This window comes from Pleurodeles waltl, chromosome 11, assembly GCF_031143425.1.
Source record: "Pleurodeles waltl isolate 20211129_DDA chromosome 11, aPleWal1.hap1.20221129, whole genome shotgun sequence".
Taxonomy (NCBI): Eukaryota; Metazoa; Chordata; class Amphibia; order Caudata; family Salamandridae; genus Pleurodeles; species Pleurodeles waltl.
Window position 1 is genome coordinate 1,002,723,030 of NC_090450.1, and position 19,595 is coordinate 1,002,742,624.

Here is a 19,595-nt window from a genome sequence, read left to right on the forward strand (position 1 = left end):
CACCGCCCGGCTAACATCCAGTGTTATACCAAAGAAAGAAGATGGCGGATGGTCAGGCCTTTGTTTTGGGGCCCGCTGGCGCTGTAGGTAAGGAAGCCTCCTTACTGGCTGCAGGTTGCTGCTCCGAAGGGAATGTAAACAACCTGTGGGCGATGCTGATGTGTGTCCTGGTGTCAGAAAATGACACCAGGACAAATTCAGCACGTTTCGCTGGCTCGTCCTGATCCGAGATCCAGCAAGAAATAGCTGCAATAACTGGGATCTGGCGAGATCCCCCTACATTTCAGCACTGGATGTCAGTAAAAGAGTACCCCACGAATACGACTTTCGTACTCCAAAATGCCTTTGTGAGTGGGATTTATAGATGCATGTCGGATGCCTTCCCAAATCTTACAATGCAACAAAAAAGAAGTTGACGCATTACATGGTTTTCATTAAATTTTTTGTGTTTGCAGTTTTGACATAGCGCAAGCTTGGCCCCCGGGCTTTGTAGCGCTTTACTTGAGCAAACATTTGAGATAAAGTGATCTGCCCAGAATCACAGGATGTTGAACTGGTTGTTACAGCTAACCCTGGGCAAACCGGATCTGTTCGACATGGAATCACTTGGGGTGGCTTTAGGTTCGAGAGGAATGAATAGCTGGGCTGTTTGAGACTGAAGGTCAGGTTCGGGGTAGATTATCAATAGGGCTAGTCATGTGGAAATCACGTTTCATTCGCATTAAAAGTCAAAAAGGTGTAAAAAGGAAGCCAGGTCCTGATTTCAAGTGGTGCCTTCGGAAAAGGCGAGTTACAGTGGTAGTCACTATCTGCCTTCCTGACTGTGCACCGTTTGTGGAGGGCGCCATGATGCCAACAAACCAGGACCATGTGTGTGCACGTGCCGACGCTCCTCGCGCGCCCAGGGACGCACAACGTCCGGGTTTATGGCATTTCACCCACACATTTGTTTTTATGGTCCCTGAGCCTCCCTCCGCCGTCCCCTCTAATAAAAGATACTTCCTTTTCTGTAAAACAAACAACAAACACTGAATGAGTTGTGTAATCAAGGCCAACACCGGGACCTGTCTGAAGCAGGTTTCCAAGACCAAGGGGCATATTTATCAGAAAGTCTGCAGTGCAGCACGCCCCCTTGCTGCAATGCACTGCACTGCACTGCATGACAGGGAAAGGGCAGGACTGCACCCCGTTTAAGGCATACGGGGCATTCCTGCCTTCCCCCCCTGCGCTGGCGCACAATGGGCAGCTTAGTGCCAGCACAGGCACCCTCGCACCGTGGTGAAGCATGCCTGCATGGCATGCAGGACTGTTTGTCTGCAAGAAGGGACACATTCCTGCACAAAAACAATACTCTGCGGCACACGCATCTCTCTATGTGTGCTGCGGAATGCAGCACACGCAGAAAGACAAAGAAACATGGAGAATAGAGATATTTCTCCGCGTTACGCCTCCCTTGGGGAGGTGTGACGTTTTGCTGCATCCCCGGGTTTACAAGTTCTTGTACGTCTAAAAATGCATCCGAATGCATGGATCACCCACGCACTGCCCATGGAAGGCCCTCCTAGTGCAGAGTAAGACAACGCAGTGACTTGCACTACCTTACTCCAGATTTGTGAAGCGCTCAAAGCCACACAAAGTGGCTCCGCGTGGCTTCAAAAATCCGACTTACGGTTTGCGTTGCTCTTGCACCTTGTGGCAAGGCGCTAGAGCGACGCTAAGCAGGTCATAAATATGCTCCCAGGAGTTTAACTTGCTATTTACTGCCAGAGGTGCAACAGGACTGGAAGTTCTGGGGCACCGGGGCGGGGCCAAGACGAAGCACTGAGCGCCAGAGTCAAACTTCACAGCGATTAGGGGATGGCGGGGGCAGAGCTATCCCAATCCTCTCACTGAGCCAAAATGAGAAAATCAACTCACACTGCGTATTTTAAACAGATTGGTCAAGCCTGAAATGATTAGAATAAAGATGTTTTGTAGAATTTACCCTACTTATAGGCTACTGATAAGTCATGATCTCTGAAAAGGGACTGAGTGCTACTAAAAACTAGTTTCTACAAATCCAGAGCCTGCCTTTAGAAAGCTGTTGCAAGACAATTACGTTTTCTGCCCTCTTGCCCACAACCCCTTCTGCGGCAGTACTATGTGCTCATGAAATAACTACCATTGCACATGGAGGGAAGCATCCATGCACTATCGCTTGCAAAGCTATGCATTCAGTCTACCTATCTGCTCATTGCAACTTATGCATGCCTGAGGCTGTACACATACACAGGTCTCAAAATACTGAGCATAGTGGCTCCTGATGCACGGGATGCTGGGATGTGGGACAGGCAGGTGATTGGGTCTGCTCTTGGCAAACAAGATTCATTACATAAGGGCCGATCGGCTGGCAATGTCACTGCCCACTACTCTGCCATGAATCAGTGATACCTCCGGGTCAGTGGAATTATGCAATTCTGCCACCGGTGCATTTCCAGCGTCAATATAGATTTGTCCCACTTGCCCCAAAACCCATCCTCTTCACCATACTTTGTAGACTTGTACATGGGAAACAATATTCACACGGATTAATAGTTACTAGAGACGCTGCTATACAAGCTGCGGTGCAGTGGCGGACACTTTTCCATGCAGCGACAGTCACCGTGTTTATGCCGGTTACTGCTTTTAAGGGATGAATTGCTACTTGTGGGATTAAACCTCTGCCCAGAGAGTGTTAACACATAGGAGTATGCATGGATGCATTTCACTCTGTATACAACCTGAGACTGGTTACACCATTCTTATAAGGTACCTATCATTTTATTTATTATGTATTAATACTTATAATTCTTATGTACAATTATTGTTCTTGTGACATACTTTGTGAAATTGGGTGGTCTTCGGGATTAGGAGTCACTTGCTAACCACAAGAAGTTGAAGAACCAGAAACCCATCTTTCATTTCAGCAATCCTGCTGTGGACACACCCCTTTAGAGCAGATGCAAAAATTTAAGGTTTAATTAACTCTACTAACCTTTTCTGACTGCCTTTCAGTGAAATACAATGTACGGAATCCAGGAAATGCCAGGAACGTCCACAACGTGGTGAATCCTCGCTCACTGCATTCAAACTTGCCGGAATATGGCTCAATTCTGAAACCTCTGATTGGCTGCTCAAGCCTCAGAGAGGTTGACTGACACCCAACACTTCACACGCATCTGCCCCCGCCTAGACCCTAGTAGCAGGGCTGCGTGAACCTCAAGCTATGTTCATAAACCTCCAGGTTCTACAATCCAGGAAGGATCTCAGACTCACTTTCCATGAAGTGGCATGGCCTAACTTAGGGTCAGATTTAGATCTTGGCGGTACTGGTCCTGCAGATGCTTTTTCGTCGGATTTCCCGCCATGGGCTTGGTGGTCCGCTCGCTGTATTCAGATGTTGGGAGGACCATGGACAATAAACCGCCTTAGTCCTGCCTACTACGTCAGTTTTTTAAATCCGCATCAACGGCTCAATAGGAAGCAGCAGCGGGACCTCAACCAGTTACTGGTGGGAAAATTTTCATGTGCCTTCCCGCTCAGCCGACTGTGGCAGGGATACCCCCAAACAAAAGCTGGGGGATTGGACAGAAAAGGGGACAAAACCCCACATTTTCACCCTGTTCCACTCATCTTTTAGACTACAGCCCGACTGAGGAGTCCGGTCGTTGCTGCTGCTACTTGACCTTGAAGGACCCTGACCCGTCGTCGCCAGACAGGAAGGTGAGGAAAGCATGGTACATGTACACAAAGGGGTACACCATCACTGGGGACCCCTGCACCAACATACATGTAAGTAGAATTAGTGTTTCATATATCACATAAAACACACCTACATCAACGCACATATGCAATGGGACACCCCTCTCCCCCACCCCTCTGTTGGTAAACCGCCGCTGTGACGCCACCAGTGCACTGGGGACATCTAAATATGTTTGGCTGTAACCCACCAGCTTGACAGCGACGGAGTACTATCAGCCGGCATAGCGGTCCGCCCCCTTGACGGAGAACCTCTAAATACAGCGGTCGGAACTCCGTCAGCTGGACGGAGTACTTGAAACCGCTGCGACAGCTCCAATCCCGCCAAGATCTAAATCAGGCCCTTAGATGCAAGCACGGCAGAGAGTAAATTATAAGTTTGTCAATTATCAACATTTAAAATGCAAATAAACAGCATATATGTATAAATAATCAGTCACAGATGTTACATATGTTGTGAATCAGAACTAGAAATGTTTCCAACCTCCACCCGCCCCCTCATTGACAGTTTCTCCTCCCATGAGAGCCAATCGCGCGCGGGCAGCGCTTCCAAGACACAGTCTAGGCACATCAGGAAGGTTCCTCACCTACTGTCGCAGAGAGGTTAGAGTAGGCAGAGTCATTGGAGTGCAGAGAAGAAGAGTTATGGGAAGGGAGCACAGTGAAGTTGTGGATTCTGAGAGCTGAGTGGAACAAAAAGAGAATGATCAACAAACACAAAACAAGACATGGGGGCGGCCAAATCTCCCAGCGAGAAGATGTAGTCAAAGAAGCCGGGGCTTCAGAAGAGGGACTCTCACCAATGACACATGCGTTTATCACTTGGGGTGTGCCCCGTAGAGGAACCCTAGAACTAGGAGCTGGGCACCTGTCCACCACCAGAAACCCCAATATGCAGGGTCAGCAATGATTCCTGCCCTTCTATAGGAGGTTTTGAGGGGTTACTAGCAGAACTGACCCTCACGCCTGAGGGATGACCTGCGAATTCTCAGACATGTACTTTCATTGACCTATGGACAAGGGTGTGTTGCGTCTCAACTCAGCCCATCCCCCATTAACAGCATTTAGTTCCATTTTATGCTTGGGTTTGCTTCTTGCACATATATTTATATTCTTAGTCAGGTCAGTTCACACAACTGATGTCAAACATATCCAAGATATTTAACTCCTTATTCTGTTGGCATGTCACTATCGCATTTCAGTGTAGAGCTCCTCGCTGGGTATGTCCTGCTTCCATTATTAGCTAATATGAGAACTGCACAACCTTCGGATGGAGGCTTCACCTGGACATCACGCAGACCCTTCACGCCCTTTTTGGGCGAGATGTTTGCGAGAGCCAGCACTTTGCTGGTTGATGTTCTCCTTAAGGTCCGGGATGAGGCCCTGGATAGTGGGAGAAGCCTTGCTGCCTTGACCAACTGAAGAGGCCAGTGGGGGGCAGGGGTGAAGCACAACCTTGACTAGAAGGGGCCCTTTATAAGGGTCAGCTGGAGGTAATTCCTTGTAGAGATGGCCTCGGCAGAGCTTTTCGTGCCAGGGCTATGGCGTCCTTGCAGACCAGGTGCCCAGCAGGGGCGTCAGTACACTTCAGACGTGAAGGTTAGATGCTCACAGCAGGGGTGCTGATCGTTGAAAGAATGAATGCTTAAGCTTGGTTTCTTTTTATTTCATGCTTTTGAAAAACCTGAATGAAGTGTTCATCAGGTGATGTTAACACAGGTAGAGTCTGTCACAGGTGCAAGTAATGGCTTATTTACTGCTGTGCTGCAGGCCCCCAGCAGGTAATGGCTTATTTACTGCTGTGCTGCAGGCCCCCAGCAGATAATTCACATTTGGGTTCACCCCCCCTGATTGGCAACGAGAAGTTTTCCAAGCAATTTGTTGCAATCTGGCACCCCCCATGGTGGCCTCTTGCGGGGGCTCCTTAAGGTCGTTGTCTACAGTGGCCGTTCTTGTGACAAATATAGTGTGAGACTACACTGAACTAAGGGAACTGCAAGAGTACTCTCAAGCCACAGAGACCACCTTCAACATTTGGGGGCGGGGTGAAGTGGGCGGGGGGATACATTGCACATTAAAAAGTCTGGAATGATTCACCAGCTAGGAAGTTCTCCCAGCCTAGGCCGGGCTGGATATTCTGCACGTCTGGCTCTTTCCTAGTAGCCTGCGGGCTAGGGGACACTTTCAGAGCAGGTGAACTACAGCCCCCGGGGGCGGGCCACCATTTGAGCCCCGCCCTCTGGCGCTGAGAGGCTTATTTAGGATTTTCGCCAGGGATGAGTTTGGTTTCCAGTTCTGCTCACAGCCGAGAGCCTGAAGCGTTCAAACTGGGGGTCGGGCCTCCCTAGGGGACCCCAAGTGATCCCAGGGGGTTGGGCACGGGGCAGGCTCTGGCCAAAAGAAGGATTATGCAGATAACAGGGCTTTGTTTTAAGATGAAAAAAATGAACAGCAGTAAACCGCTCTGTAAAGGGCCATCACTGACATGTTTAGTCATTTATATCCAAGCTGGCAGTATGTGCCAAAAGGGAAGAGACTCCAAATACTCTTCAAAATCCCCCCCCTTCCAATAATCACATTGTGAATATTTTTACACTTAAGGCCTGCCTGACCTGAATAGTATCTTTGACATCATGTATTTGTTTGCAATTTTTTAGACATTAACAGAACTTTGCTGCAATGTTTAAATACCTGTGGACATATTTAAACATTGCCAATTTAATAGAATAATTGTGAAAAATTTGTAAGGGTGGGGTCAATGATATTTTTCCAGTGGTGGGGGCGCAGTACTACTAAGTGTGAAGACCTCTGTCCTACATGAATGAGCTCCTGTGGTATGATAATTCCATCCCCACCCCTTTCTTCGACTCTCCTGTGGTGCCATTTGGGAGCTTGGCTGAGACATAACACCCCCCCCCCCCAGACCCCTGAGCAGGGACAGCACTGGTATTGTCCTCTGTGACCTTCAGAGCCCACCCCAAGGACGGCCGGCATGTGTCACTGGTCCAGCAGTCAGTCTGTCCTCAAGGACCCCTCGCTTCCCTGCCTGCAGCGTCAGCCGAGGGATTATGGCGCCACAAATGCAACAAACCACCAATGAATGATGCATGCAGACAAAAAAATCATGGCATCTGAGACTAATGGAGTGAAATACATGAAGAAAACAAACACATGGTCTGGCCAATGCAGAAACAGTAAATAGAACCAAAAACAACTATTTACCACATTTAAGAAACAGAATGAGAAATTCCCACAGAAATGAGACAGACAATTACATAGAGGGAAATCAAGTGAGAGAAGGAAGGGGGTGAGAAAGAGGGAGTGAGGGCGAGAGAGAGAGAAAGAAAGATAAAGAGAGGGTGGGGGAGGCGCAGGGAGCAGAGAAAGTGATGGAGAGAGGGGAGCGACGGAGCATATGAGAGAAATATAATGATGGAGCGAGACATGGGTGAGTGGGAGACTAGATAGATAGATAGATAGATAGATCTACTCGTCCATTGCATGCTATCCTGCAGTCTCCAGTTTTAAGCGCCTTGCAACCATCCACAATTATTCCCACGTAGCGCTTCAAGTAACTGCACCTCCCAGACAGCAGCACTAAACCTGAGTCTGTCCAACAGGATGGAAACAGCAAACAAGTTGAGCGGGTGGGACATGGGACCATTAAAAGATCTTATCTGGAAGTGCCTGGACAGTGGGTTTCTTGTATGCTGTGTCGAAGCACTGAAACACAAAGCACGCCACCTCCAAAGCCAAAACAGGTCATCAGCCAGGCATGAAAACAGCATCACCAAAGCCGCAGGAGGCCTGGTGAATACCACAAGCATCTCGGTTCCAGGGAGATGCACTGGGCACTGCCCGCCGGAGTGACATGGGCCTTGGAGCGCCCGAAGGATGCTGAACTAACCATACCCAAGAGGACACTGAAAAGCCACAGAGGAAAAACAGCCGACGAGAGCCATCATACTAACAAAGATATAGTCACAGGCTACCAAACCCCAAGAACGCCTTCAGCACACAGGCACCGAAGAAACACCACTAAGGAAACGAGAAACCACACATTCATTCATAGAAGTGTCAGTTTAAGAGGAGAACTGAGGCAGGGTCATAACCAAAGCAAAATATCACCAAGAAGATACAGAGAAGAACCAGGCGAGACCTGCAACTTCACGTCATTACAGACCCAAAAATACATATGCAATAAAAACATACTGCAATCCAAACACAACATTAGATCAGAAATACAAAGATAAAAACCTCACACCAAACTGGCGATGGCTGGACACGATGGAAGGATCGAGCACACAGGCAGGGGGATGCAAACATGAATGGGGTCGCAAGAGAATCAACAACAAGGTCACACAAACTCAGTGAGACAGTCAGTCACCCAAGGACCAACAGCCGCATGTGGACCAACAGTCAGTCACACAAGGACCACCACCAACAGCCGCATGTGGACCAACAGTCAGTCACCCAAGGACCAACAGCTGCATGTGGACCAACAGTCAGTCACCCAAGGATCACCACCAACAGCCGCATGTGGACCAACAGTCAGTCACCCAAGGACGACCACCACCAACAGCCGCATGTGGACCAACAGTCAGTCACCCAAGGACCACCACCAACAGCCGCATGTGGACCAACAGTCAGTCACCCAAGGATCACCACCAACAGCTGCATGTGGACCAACAGTCAGTCATCCAAGGACCACCACCAACAGCCACATGTGGACCAACAGTCAGTCACCCAAGGACCAACAGCCACATGTGGACCAACAGTCAGTCACCCAAGGATCACCACCAACAGCTGCATGTGGACCAACAGTCAGTCACCCAAGGACCACCACCAACAGCCGCTTGTGGTCCAACAGTCAGTCACCCAAGGACCAACAGCCTCATGTGGACCAACAGTCAGTCATCCAAGGACCACCACCAACAGCCACATGTGGACCAACAGTCAGTCACCCAAGGACCACCACCAACAGCTGCATGTGGACCAACAGTCAGTCACCCAAGGACCACCACCAACAACTGCATGTGGACCAACAGTCAGTCACCCAAGGACCACCACCAACAGCCTCATGTGGACCAACAGTCAGTAATCCAAGGACCACCACCAACAGCCGCATGTGGACCAACAGTCAGTCATCCAAGGACCACCACCAACAGCCGCATGTGGACCAACAGTCAGTCACCCAAGGACCAACAGCCTCATGTGGACCAACAGTCAGTCACCCAAGGACCACCACCAACAGCCGCATGTGGACCAACAGTCAGTCACCCAAGGACCACCACCAACAGCCGCATGTGGACCAACAGTCAGTCACCCAAGGACCACCACCAACAGCCGCATGTGGACCAACAGTCAGTCATGCAAGGACCACCACCAACAGCCGCATGTGGACCAACAGTCAGTCACCCAAGGACCACCACCAACAGCCGCATGTGGACCAACAGTCATTCACCCAAGGACCACCACCAACAGCCGCATGTGGACCAGTCAGTCAGTCACCCAAGGACCACCACCAACAGCTGCATGTGGACCAACAGTCAGTCACCCAAGGACCACCACCAACAGCCGCATGTGGACCAACCCACAGTGTCTGGATCTTCCAGCAACAACGTGACAGAAACTGGCGAGTCAATGCAAGGCTCAAAGGTAGAAATAAAAGAACCCTGAAAAAAACCACAAATATAAATGAGCAATATAATTAGGATCCATAAACATTTAGTACAAAAGTGAGGCAGCCTGACAACTAACGCCAGCAAAAACAGACAACAGCCATACACGGATTAAATTTGCGAATGTGGTGCTAGTTCAATAGGCAGATATTTACGTCTACGCTTTTTGCATCCCACTGTGAAAATAACACTTTTCTTCCAAACCGAAGGGACCATACTAATATCAGGTGACCTTAACGCGGGAAAAGGCAACAAAATTACCTATATCCACACAAACTGATAATAATGCATCCTGTTGAACACTACAAGCCGCCCTAACACTACCAACGAAGAAACAACACCCCCAGACCGCAAAACAAACAGCCACAAACACACATGCAAAAAACTTGGACTCCGCACTCTTAATGATGGAGGGGACTCGCTGGGACACGCGACATACTCCTGCCATGTACACAACAGCAGGAATGTCTGGTCAATCGCTAACTTACCCCCACCTCCTGTCAAGGCTTTCACCATCACCCACTCACCCATCAGTCTGTCCACAAGCAAGTCACCCTGTAAAATAGAACAGAGATAACGCAGGCCACAAAGCATCAAGAATCCAACACAAAACTCAAAAGGAAATACGAATGGAAAGACCTTAACAGGGACTAAAGAGGGACAGGCTTCATGAGAGTACGGGCAGGAAGACAAAAGGAACAGTTACTGAGCCAATCCAAGCAAGCTGCTGCGGGAATAAAAGACTAGAGGGCCTGATTCACAAAGGTAAACCTAGGCCTCAAGTCCAACTTTAGACCTGAAGTCCAGCTGTAGACCTGGTGTCTAACTTTAGATTTCAGGTCGAAAGGTGAACTTCAGGAGACTGGACAACAAACCCGAGCCATGAAAGGCCACAATAAGAAGCCCGTGCAAGTGCTCGCTAATTGATGTGACCACTAACACCAAAAAATTACAACAAGTGGGAATTCCACCCAACATGCACTTGGTGTTCAACAAGGCGCTCAAGGTGGAGGGGAAAGCTCCCAGGAATGACTGCACAACAGAGATGAGAGGTCACAATAGTCACAAAATAGACTAACATCTCTGATGCACTTCCAGAGATATGGAAGAAAATGTTTATCATAAGAAATGCTGCAACCTTTAGAAGGTGACCTTCAAACCACCTTGGAAAAATAATCCTGGCAATCAGAAGAGAGACACGACCAACCCCAAAAACATAAGAAGCTGGAAACAGCGAACTTGAATCTGTCGAATGAAAACATGAGACCCACTGGGGACCACAGACAGGCAGAGAATAAAGCAGAACAGTATCTGGTACTAACCAGGAAGAACAGAGCAGCAGGAGATGTGCTCAGTGTGAAAACCCCAAGTACAGACAGGGTGAGAGGTCACAGGTTAGAGATCACAGAAGGACTACACAGAACATGTCACCATGAGAACTGGAGCTCAAGCCATGGGGAGAGGTCACAAGTATGGACAATCTATAGGGACAGGAACCGGAGTGCTGACGTCACAAACCTGCAGGGTGGACACAGTATCCCGCCACCCCTCCCCCCAGAAGAACCACAGAAAAGGTACCTGTAAGCCTGTGATACATTCAGAGGCCCCAAAACTCCTGGGGAGAACAAGAGCGTAGCATCAGGGAACTTGTAAAGTTTTGGACACGGTTGGGAAGGAGACAGAGAAAGCGAAACAGAGCGGGATGAAAAGAGGAAAAAAGAATTCAACCTATGGACAGGGAGAAAAAGAAGGCAACGAAAAAGGAAAGACAAAGAAAGAATGTTGTAGAATCACAAAAAATGAAATATCGTTCCTCAAATCTTCCGTCAAATGTCCTGTCGTCTCCATCGCCCACATCTTCAGTGCACTCGGGAGCAGAGATCTGCAGAGGATCTGAACATCAGACATCCTGTGGGCCTGCTGCCCCCCCCCCCCCCCCCCCCCCCCCACCCCGCCCATCAAAGACACTAGACATCTTATTTCTAAAAAAGGACGAGGGCAAAGTGTCCCCGTGCCACTGAGACTTGTGTCTGGTTTTAAAACCTGCCGGGAAGAGAAGGGCTTTGAAATGCAAAGCTATCCGAGTTCTGAGAAGCAGCAGACACGTCCTTCGCTGCCCAGGTGTGAAAATCAGAACCGCGGGGAGTCCAGAGGTAGGGAGGCAGGCAGAGGTAGGGAGGCAGAGGTAGGGAGGCAGGCAGAGATGGGAAGGGAGGGAAGGACGGCAGAGGTAGGGAGGCAGGCAGAGGCAGGGAAGCAGCCAGAGGTAGGAGGGGTGCCAGAGGTAGGGAGGGGTGCCAGAGGTAGGGAGGGAGGGTAGGCAGTGATGGGTAGGGAGGGAGGGGAGGCAGTGATGGGAAGGGAGGGAAGGCAGAGGTAGGGAGGCAGGCAGAGGTAGGGAGGGAGGGGAGGCAGTGATGGGTAGGAAGGGGTGCCAGAGGTAGGGAGGGAGGGGAGGCAGTGATGGGAAGGGAGGGAAGGCAGAGGTAGGGAGGCAGGCAGAGGTAGGGAGGGAAGGCAGGCAGAGGAAGGGAGGGAAGGCAGGCAGAGGAAGGGAGGGAAGGCAGGCAGAGGAAGGGAGGGAAGGCAGGCAGAGGAAGGGAGGGAAGGCAGGCAGAGGAAGGGAGGGAAGGCAGAGATGGGGAGGGAGGGAAGGACGGCAGAGGTAGGGAGGCAGGCAGAGGTAGGGAAGCAGCCAGAGGTAGGGAGGCAGGCAGAGATGGGGAGGGAGAGAGGGGAGGCAGAGATGGGAAGGGAGGGAAGGCAGAGGTAGGGAGAGAAGGCAGAGGTAGGGAGGCAGCCACAGATGGGGAGGGAGGGAGGGAAAGGTATGGAGGCAGGGCAGGCAGAGGTAGGGAGGGGTGCCAGAGGTAGGGAGGCAGGCAGAGATGGGGAGGGAGAGAGGGGAGGCAGAGATCGGAAGGGAGGGAAGGCAGAGGTAGGGAGAGAAGGCAGAGGTAGGGAGGCAGCCACAGATGGGGAGGGAGGGAGGGAAAGGTATGGAGGCAGGGCAGGCAGAGGTAGGGAGGGGTGCCAGAGGTAGGGAGGCAGCCAGAGATGGGGAGGAAGGGAAGGCAGAGGTAGGGAGAGAAGGCAGGCAGGGGTAGCGAGGGAAGGCAGGCAGAGGTAGGGAGGTAGGCAGAGGCAGGGAGAGGTAGGGAGACAGGCAGAGGTAGGGAGCAGTGCCAGAGGTAAGGAGCGGTGCCAGAGGTAAGGAGCGGTGCCAGAGGTAAGGAGCGGTGCCAGAGGTAAGGAGCGGTGCCAGAGGTAAGGAGCGGTGCCAGAGGTAGGGAGCAGTGTCAGACGTACAGAGGGTGCCAGAGGTAGGGAGGGTGCCAGGGGTAGGGAGGGTGCCAGAGATATGGAGGGGTGCCAGAGAAATGGAGGGGTGCCAGAGGTAGGGAGGGGTGCCAGAGGTAGGGAGGGGTGCCAGAGGTAGGGAGGGGTGCCAGAGGTAGGGAGGGGTGCCAGAGGTAGGGAGTAGTACCAGAGGTAGGGGTGCCAGAGGTACAGAGGGTGCCTGAGGTAGGGCGTTTCCCAGAGGTGGGGGGGTGCCAGAGGTAGGGAGGGGTGCCAGAGGTAGGGGGTGCCAGAGGTACAGAGGGTGCCTGAGGTAGGGCGTTTCCCAGAGGTGGGGGGTGCCAGAGGTAGGGAGGGGTGCCAGAGGTAGGGAGGGTCCCAGAGGTGGGGGGGTGCCAGAGGTGGTGTGGAGGCCAAAGGTTGCAGGTGGCGCCATATGTAAGGAGTAACGCAGGAGACAGGAGTGGTTCCACAGTTCGGGGGGCCAATGGTAAAGGAGGCGTTGGAGGCAGGGAGCGGTGGTGGAATGTGGCGCAGAACAGAGGTAAGGAGGGGTACCGAAGGTCCGGGTGATGCCAGCGCGAAGGAGGGGTACCGAAGGTACGGACAATGCCAGGGCGAAGGAGGGGTACCGAAGGTACAGGTGATGCTAGAGGTAAGGAGGGGTACCAAAGGTACAGGTGATGCCAGGGCGAAGGAGGGGTACCAAAGGTACGGGAAATGCCAGGGCGAAGGAGGGGTACCAAAGGTACGGGTGATGCCAGGGCGAAGGAGGGGTACCGAAGGTACGGACAATGACAGGGCGAAGGAGGGGTACCGAAGGTACGGACAATGCCAGGGCGAAGGAAGGGTACCGAAGGTACAGGTGATGCTAGAGGTAAGGAGGGGTACCAAAGGTACAGGTGATGCCAGGGCGAAGGAGGGGTACCGAAGGTACGGGCGATGCCAGGGTCAAGGAGGGGTACCGAAGGTACAGGTGATGCTAGAGGTAAGGAGGGGTACCAAAGGTACGGGCGATGCCAGGGCGAAGGAGGGGTACCGAAGGTACGGGGATGGTAGGGCACCGAAGGTACGGGTGATGCTAGAGGTAAGGAGGGGTACCGAAGGTACAGGTGATGCTAGAGGTAAGTAGGGGTACCGAAAGTACGGGCGATGCTAGAGCGAAGGAGAGGTACCAAAGGTACGGGCGATGCCAGGGCGAAGGAGGGGTACCGAAGGTACAGGCGATGCTAGGGCACTGAAGGTATGGGTGATGCTAGAGCTAAGGAGGGGTACCGAAGGTACAGGTGATGCTAGAGGTAAGGAGGGGTACCGAAGGTACAGGCGATGCCAGGGCAAAGGAGGGGTACCGAACGTACGGGCAATGCTAGAGGTAAGGAGGGGTACCAAAGGTACAGGTGATGCCAGGGCGAAGGAGGGGTACCGAAGGTACGGGGGATGCCAGGGTGAAGGAGGAGTACCGAAGGTACAGGTGATGCTAGAGGTAAGGAGGGGTACCGTAGGTACGGGTGATGCTAGAGGTAAGGAGGGGTACCGAAGGTACTAGCGATGCCAGGGCGAAGGAGGGGTACCAAAGGTACAGGTGATGCTAGAGGTAAGGAGGGGTACGGAAGGTAGGGGCGATGCCAGGGCGAAGGAGGGGTACCGAAGGTACATGTGATGCTAGAGGTAAGGAGGGGTACCGAAGGTACAGGCGATGCCAGGGCAAAGGAGGGGTACCAAAGGTACGGGCGATGCCAGGGTGAAGGAGGGGTACCGAAGGTACAGGTGATGCTAGAGGTAAGGAGGGGTACCGATGGTACGGGCGATGCCAGGGAAAAGGAGGGGTACCGAAGGTACAGGCGATGCTAGGGCACTGAAGGTATGGGTGATGCTAGAGCTAAGGAGGGGTACCGAAGGTACAGGTGATGCTAGAGGTAAGGAGGGATACGGAAGGTAAAGGTGATGCTAGAGTTAAGGAGGGGTACCGAAGGTACGGGCGATGCCAGGGCAAAGGGGGGGTACCGAAGGTACGGGCGATGCCAGGGCAAAGGGGGGGTACCGAAGGTACGGACAATGCCAGGGCAAAGGGGGGGGTACCGAAGGTATGGGCGATGCTAGAGCGAAGGAGGGGTACCGAAGGTACAGGCGATGCCAGAGCGAAGGAGGGGTACCGAAGGTACAGGCGATGCTAGAGCGAAGGAGGGGTACCGAAGGTACAGGCGATGTCAGGGCGAAGGAGGTGTTACCGAAGGTACGGGCGATGCCAGGGCGAAGGAGGTGTTACCGAAGGTACGGGTGATGCCAGGGCAAAGGAGGGGTACCGAAGGTACAGGGGATGCCAGGGCAAAGGAGGGGTACCAAAGGTACGGGGGATGCCAGGGCAAAGGAGGGGTACCAAAGGTACGGGGGATGCGAAGGGGGGGGCACCGAAGGTACGGGCGATGCCAGGGCAAAGGAAGGTTACCGAAGGGACGGGCGATGCCAGGGCAAACGAGGTGTGCCGAAGGTACGGGTGGTGCCAGGGCAAAGGAGGGGTACGGAAGGTATGGGCGATGCCAGGACGAAGGAGGGGTACAGAAGGTACGGGCGATGCCAGGACGAAGGAGGGGTACAGAAGGTACGGGCGATGCTAGAGCGAAGGAGGGGTACCGAAGGTACGGGCGATGCTAGAGGTAAGGAGGGGTACCGAAGGTACAGGTGATGCTAGAGGTAAGGAGGGGTACCGAAGGTACGGGCGATGCCAGGGCGAAGGAGGGGTACCGAAGGTACAGGCGATGCCAGGGTGAAGGAGGGGTACCAAAGGTACGGGTGATGCCAGGGCAAAAGGAGGGGTACCAAAGGTACAGGTGATGCCAGGGCAAAGGAGGGGTACCGAAGGTACGGGGGATGCAAGGGAGAAAGGGGGGGCACCGAAGGTACAGGCGATGCCAGGGCAAAGGAGGGTTACCGAAGGGACGGGCGATGCCAGGGCAAAGGAGGGTTACAGAAGGGACGGGCGATGCCAGGGCAAAGGAGGGTTACAGAAGGGACGGGCGATGCCAGGGCAAAGGAGGGTTACCGAAGGGACGGGCGATGCCAGGGCAAAGGAGGGTTACCGAAGGGACGGGCGATGCCAGGGCAAAGGAGGGTTACCGAAGGGACGGGCGATGCCAGGGCAAAGGAGGGTTACCGAAGGGACGGGCGATGCCAGGGTGAAGGAGGGGTACCGAAGGTACAGGTGATGCTAGAGGTAAGGAGAGGGGTAACGAAGGTACAGGTGATGCTAGAGGTAAGGAGGGGTACCGAAGGTACGGGCGATGCCAGGGTGAAGGAAGGGTACCGAAGGTACAGGCGATGCTAGGGCACTGAAGGTATGGGTGATGCTAGAGCTAAGGAGGGGTACAGAAGGTAAAGGTGATGCTAGAGGTAAGGAGGGGTGCCGAAGGTACGGGCGATGCTAGAGGGAAGGAGGGGTACCAAAGGTACGGGTGAAGGAGGGGTACCGAAGGTACGGGCGATGCTAGAATGAAGGAGGGGTACCAAAGGTACGGGCGATGCCAGGGCGAACGAGGGGTACCGAAGGTACGGACGATGCCAGGGCGAACGAGGGGTACCGAAGGTACGGACGATGCCAGGGGGAACGAGGGGTACCGAAGGTACGGACGATGCTAGAGCGAAGGAGGGGTACCGAAGGTACAGGTGATGCTAGAGGTAATGAGGGGTACCAAAGGTACGGGCGATGCCAGGACGAAGGAGGGGTACCGAAGGTACGGGCGATGCCAGGGCGAAGGAGGGGTACCGAAGGTACGGGCAATGCCAGGGCGAAGGAGGGGTACCAAAGGTACGGGCGATGCCAGGGCGAACGAGGGGTACCGAAGGTACGGACGATGCCAGGGCGAACGAGGGGTACCGAAGGTACGGACGATGCCAGGGGGAACGAGGGGTACCGAAGGTACGGACGATGCTAGAGCGAAGGAGGGGTACCGAAGGTACAGGTGATGCTAGAGGTAATGAGGGGTACCAAAGGTACGGGCGATGCCAGGACGAAGGAGGGGTACCGAAGGTACGGGCGATGCCAGGGCGAAGGAGGGGTACCGAAGGTACGGGCAATGCCAGGGCGAAGGAGGGGTACCGAAGGTACGGGCGATGCCAGGGCGAAGGAGTTGTACCAAAGGTACGGGTGATGCCAGGGCAAAGGAGGGGTACCGAAGGTACGGGCGATGCCAGGGAAAAGGAGGTGTACCAAAGGTACGGGTGATGCCAGGGCGAAGGGGGGGCACCGAATGTATGGGCGATGCCAGGGCAAAGGAGGGGTACCGAAGGGACGGGCGATGCCAGGGCAAAGGAGGGGTACCGAAGGTACGGGTGGTGCCAGGGCGAAGGAGGGGTACCGAAGGTACGGGTGATGCCAGGGCGAAGGAGGGGTACCGAAGGTACGGGTGATGCCAGGGCGAAGGGGGGTACCGAAGGTACGGGTGATGCCAGGGCGAAGGAGGGCTACCGAAGGTACGGGCGATGCCAGGGCGAAGGAGGGGCGCATGTAGTACAGAGGGTGTCCAGAGGCCTAGCTATCAGGTGTGCAGTAGGTGTAGTGGCACCAGTGCTCAGAGGGTGAGAGGCCCACTACACCTCATTCCTTGGTAGTGGCCTGGCAGTGCAGGGCCTGGGGAGCTTTCCAGCCTCCATCGGGGCCAATGGTACCCTGGCTTCCAGAGACAAGGACGGTTGTAAGGGCCAAGAGTGGTATACCAAGCTTGGGGGGAGGGGGGTATTAAGGGAGTAGTGCCAACCATCTCAAGTGTAGGGGCTACATGGGGGTCCCAAAGAAAGGGTGCGATACCAGTGTGCGTGCAGGAGTTTCAGAGCTAGGGAGGGATGCCAGGGCTTGGTGGTGGCATCAGCTCTAGAGAGAGCTATCAGAGATGGGGCAGAACCAGTGCCAGAGAAGGGTGGCAAAGACAGGAAGTTGCACCGGTGCCAAGGGAGGATGCTTCAGTGCTACTGAGCAGAGCAGAGAAAAAGAGTATGACAGAGCCTTCAGATCCTTTGCTTCCCCGTCTAGGCGTCCAGTGCCAGGTCTGTCAGAGCTCTTGTTTCCCTGCCTGTTCTATGACAGGGATGCCAGGCCCCTTGCTTCCCTGCCAAGGCTGTTAGGCCCCTTGCTTCCGTGCCTAGGCGTACAGTGGAAAGGCTGTCAGGTGTCTTGTTTCTCTCTCACAGTGGTCTGTGCCAGGGCTATCAAGCCCTTTGCTTCCCTGTCTAGGCATCCAGTGTCAGGTCTGTCAGGCCACTTGATTCCTGTCTGGATGTTCTGTGCCAGGTTTGGCAAACCCCTTGCTTTCCTGTCCAGTCTAGTGCCAAGTGTATGAGAGCCCTTGATTCCCTGCCTGGATGTTCTGTGTCAGGGATGTCAGATCCCTTGCTTCCCTGTCTAGGTGTCCAGTGCCAGGTCTGGATGTTCTGTGCCAGGTCTGTCTGAGCTCTTGATTCTCTGTCTAGGCTGTCAGGCCCCTTGCTTTTTCCCCCCTATTTCTATATGGCTGCAGACCCCTTGCCTCCCTCCCCCTCTAGGCGTCCAGTGCCAAGGTTGTCAGACCCCTTGCGTCCCAGACCAGGCACGCAGTGCCAGGTCTGTCAGGTCCCTTGATTCTTGCCTGGATGCTCTGTCCCAGGGCTCTCAGACCCCTTGCTTCCCTGCCTGGATCTTCTGCCCCATGGTTGTCAGACCCCTTGCGTCCCCGTCTAGTGGAGTGGTCCAGTGCCAGGCCCGACAGAGCTCTTGAACCCCTTTCTGGGAGATCAGTGTCCCTTCCTTCCTTGCCCAGGTTCACTGGTCCTAGGGGCTCCGGCCTGAAGCCCCCACCACTCGCAGCCACACATCTTTCCATCACTGCCATTGCCTTGACCTGCTCTTTCCGTGGCCGGGATCTCCTGGATGCCGTCCACCAGCTCCAGAGGCCAGTAGTGAGAAGCCGACGCCAGAACCTGGAACCCTGGAGGGGGAGACAGAGGTCCGTGAGCCAGATGTCATCAGCACTCACATAGTAACACAAGGTGGAAACACACACCTAATACAATGAAGAGATCAACACTAGCACAGGCTGGTGATATTTAATATACAGGAGAGATATACATTGAACACAGGTTGCACATATAGATCTACATAGAGGTGACCAGCGCTTTGGAATAGCGTGGCCGCGACCATCTAAGACAGGTTGGACATCTATATATAGTGAATACATATTAAACAAACATTTAACATAGTTTAGAGAATCTTATAGCAAAGTTGAAATTGGTATTTAGTTTTTATGGTTCAATGTCTAGTGTGATCTGCTGAGACATCTCAGGATTTCCTAAGGGTGTAGACGTTTCACTTTAGCTGATTTACTAATATGCAGGCAGGTCTGGCGTTTTTGCGGAGCCTTGGTCAAAAAGTTCTTGTGTGGCCCCACATGCAATGAGTACCCGTTTCTAAGTTAAAAAAAAACTATCGTCAAAGAATTGAAATAAACGTTATCCCTGCAGGTGAAGCCAGATGATGGTATGCATTGTTAAGCCTCATCATTAATGAACAGGGCAGCCTTGCAGGGCAGGTGTGTGGCCCTGAAAAGAATGCAGCCCATGGGAAATAATGCCCCGGCCGACCACCCCCTTTGATGGCCCTTCTATCACGTGATGCTGTGTTCAGGCCAACATTAGTCACAAAACAACCACTTCCATTGACTTGAATGTCTCTGCTGCCTTTTATGTCCATGGAGGCCATGTCCATGGGCTGAGGAACATGGCTGCTGGGTGTGGAGTGTCCTAAAAAGGAGAGGGGTCCCCTCCAGAGCAGAAACCTGGCTAAGGGGGGATGCAGTGGTCACTTTTAGGCGA

At 53.2% G+C, this 19,595-nt stretch overlaps 1 protein-coding gene across 2 annotated transcripts in view; it reads right to left on the bottom strand.

The window, feature by feature from the left end:
* Window positions 1-19,595, bottom strand: part of ADGRD1 (adhesion G protein-coupled receptor D1) — a 634,610-nt gene that overhangs the window by 572,529 nt on the left and 42,486 nt on the right. Inside the window, exons 3-4 of one of the 2 annotated variants that reach the window (XM_069215353.1) lie at window positions 18,626-18,712; window positions 4,365-4,460 (exon numbers count right to left, since the gene is read on the bottom strand). In XM_069215353.1, coding sequence (XP_069071454.1) covers window positions 4,365-4,460; window positions 18,626-18,712 — 183 coding nt within the window. The remainder of the gene's footprint in view (window positions 1-4,364; window positions 4,461-18,625; window positions 18,713-19,595) is intronic. The other variant, XM_069215354.1, reaches the window with a different exon arrangement.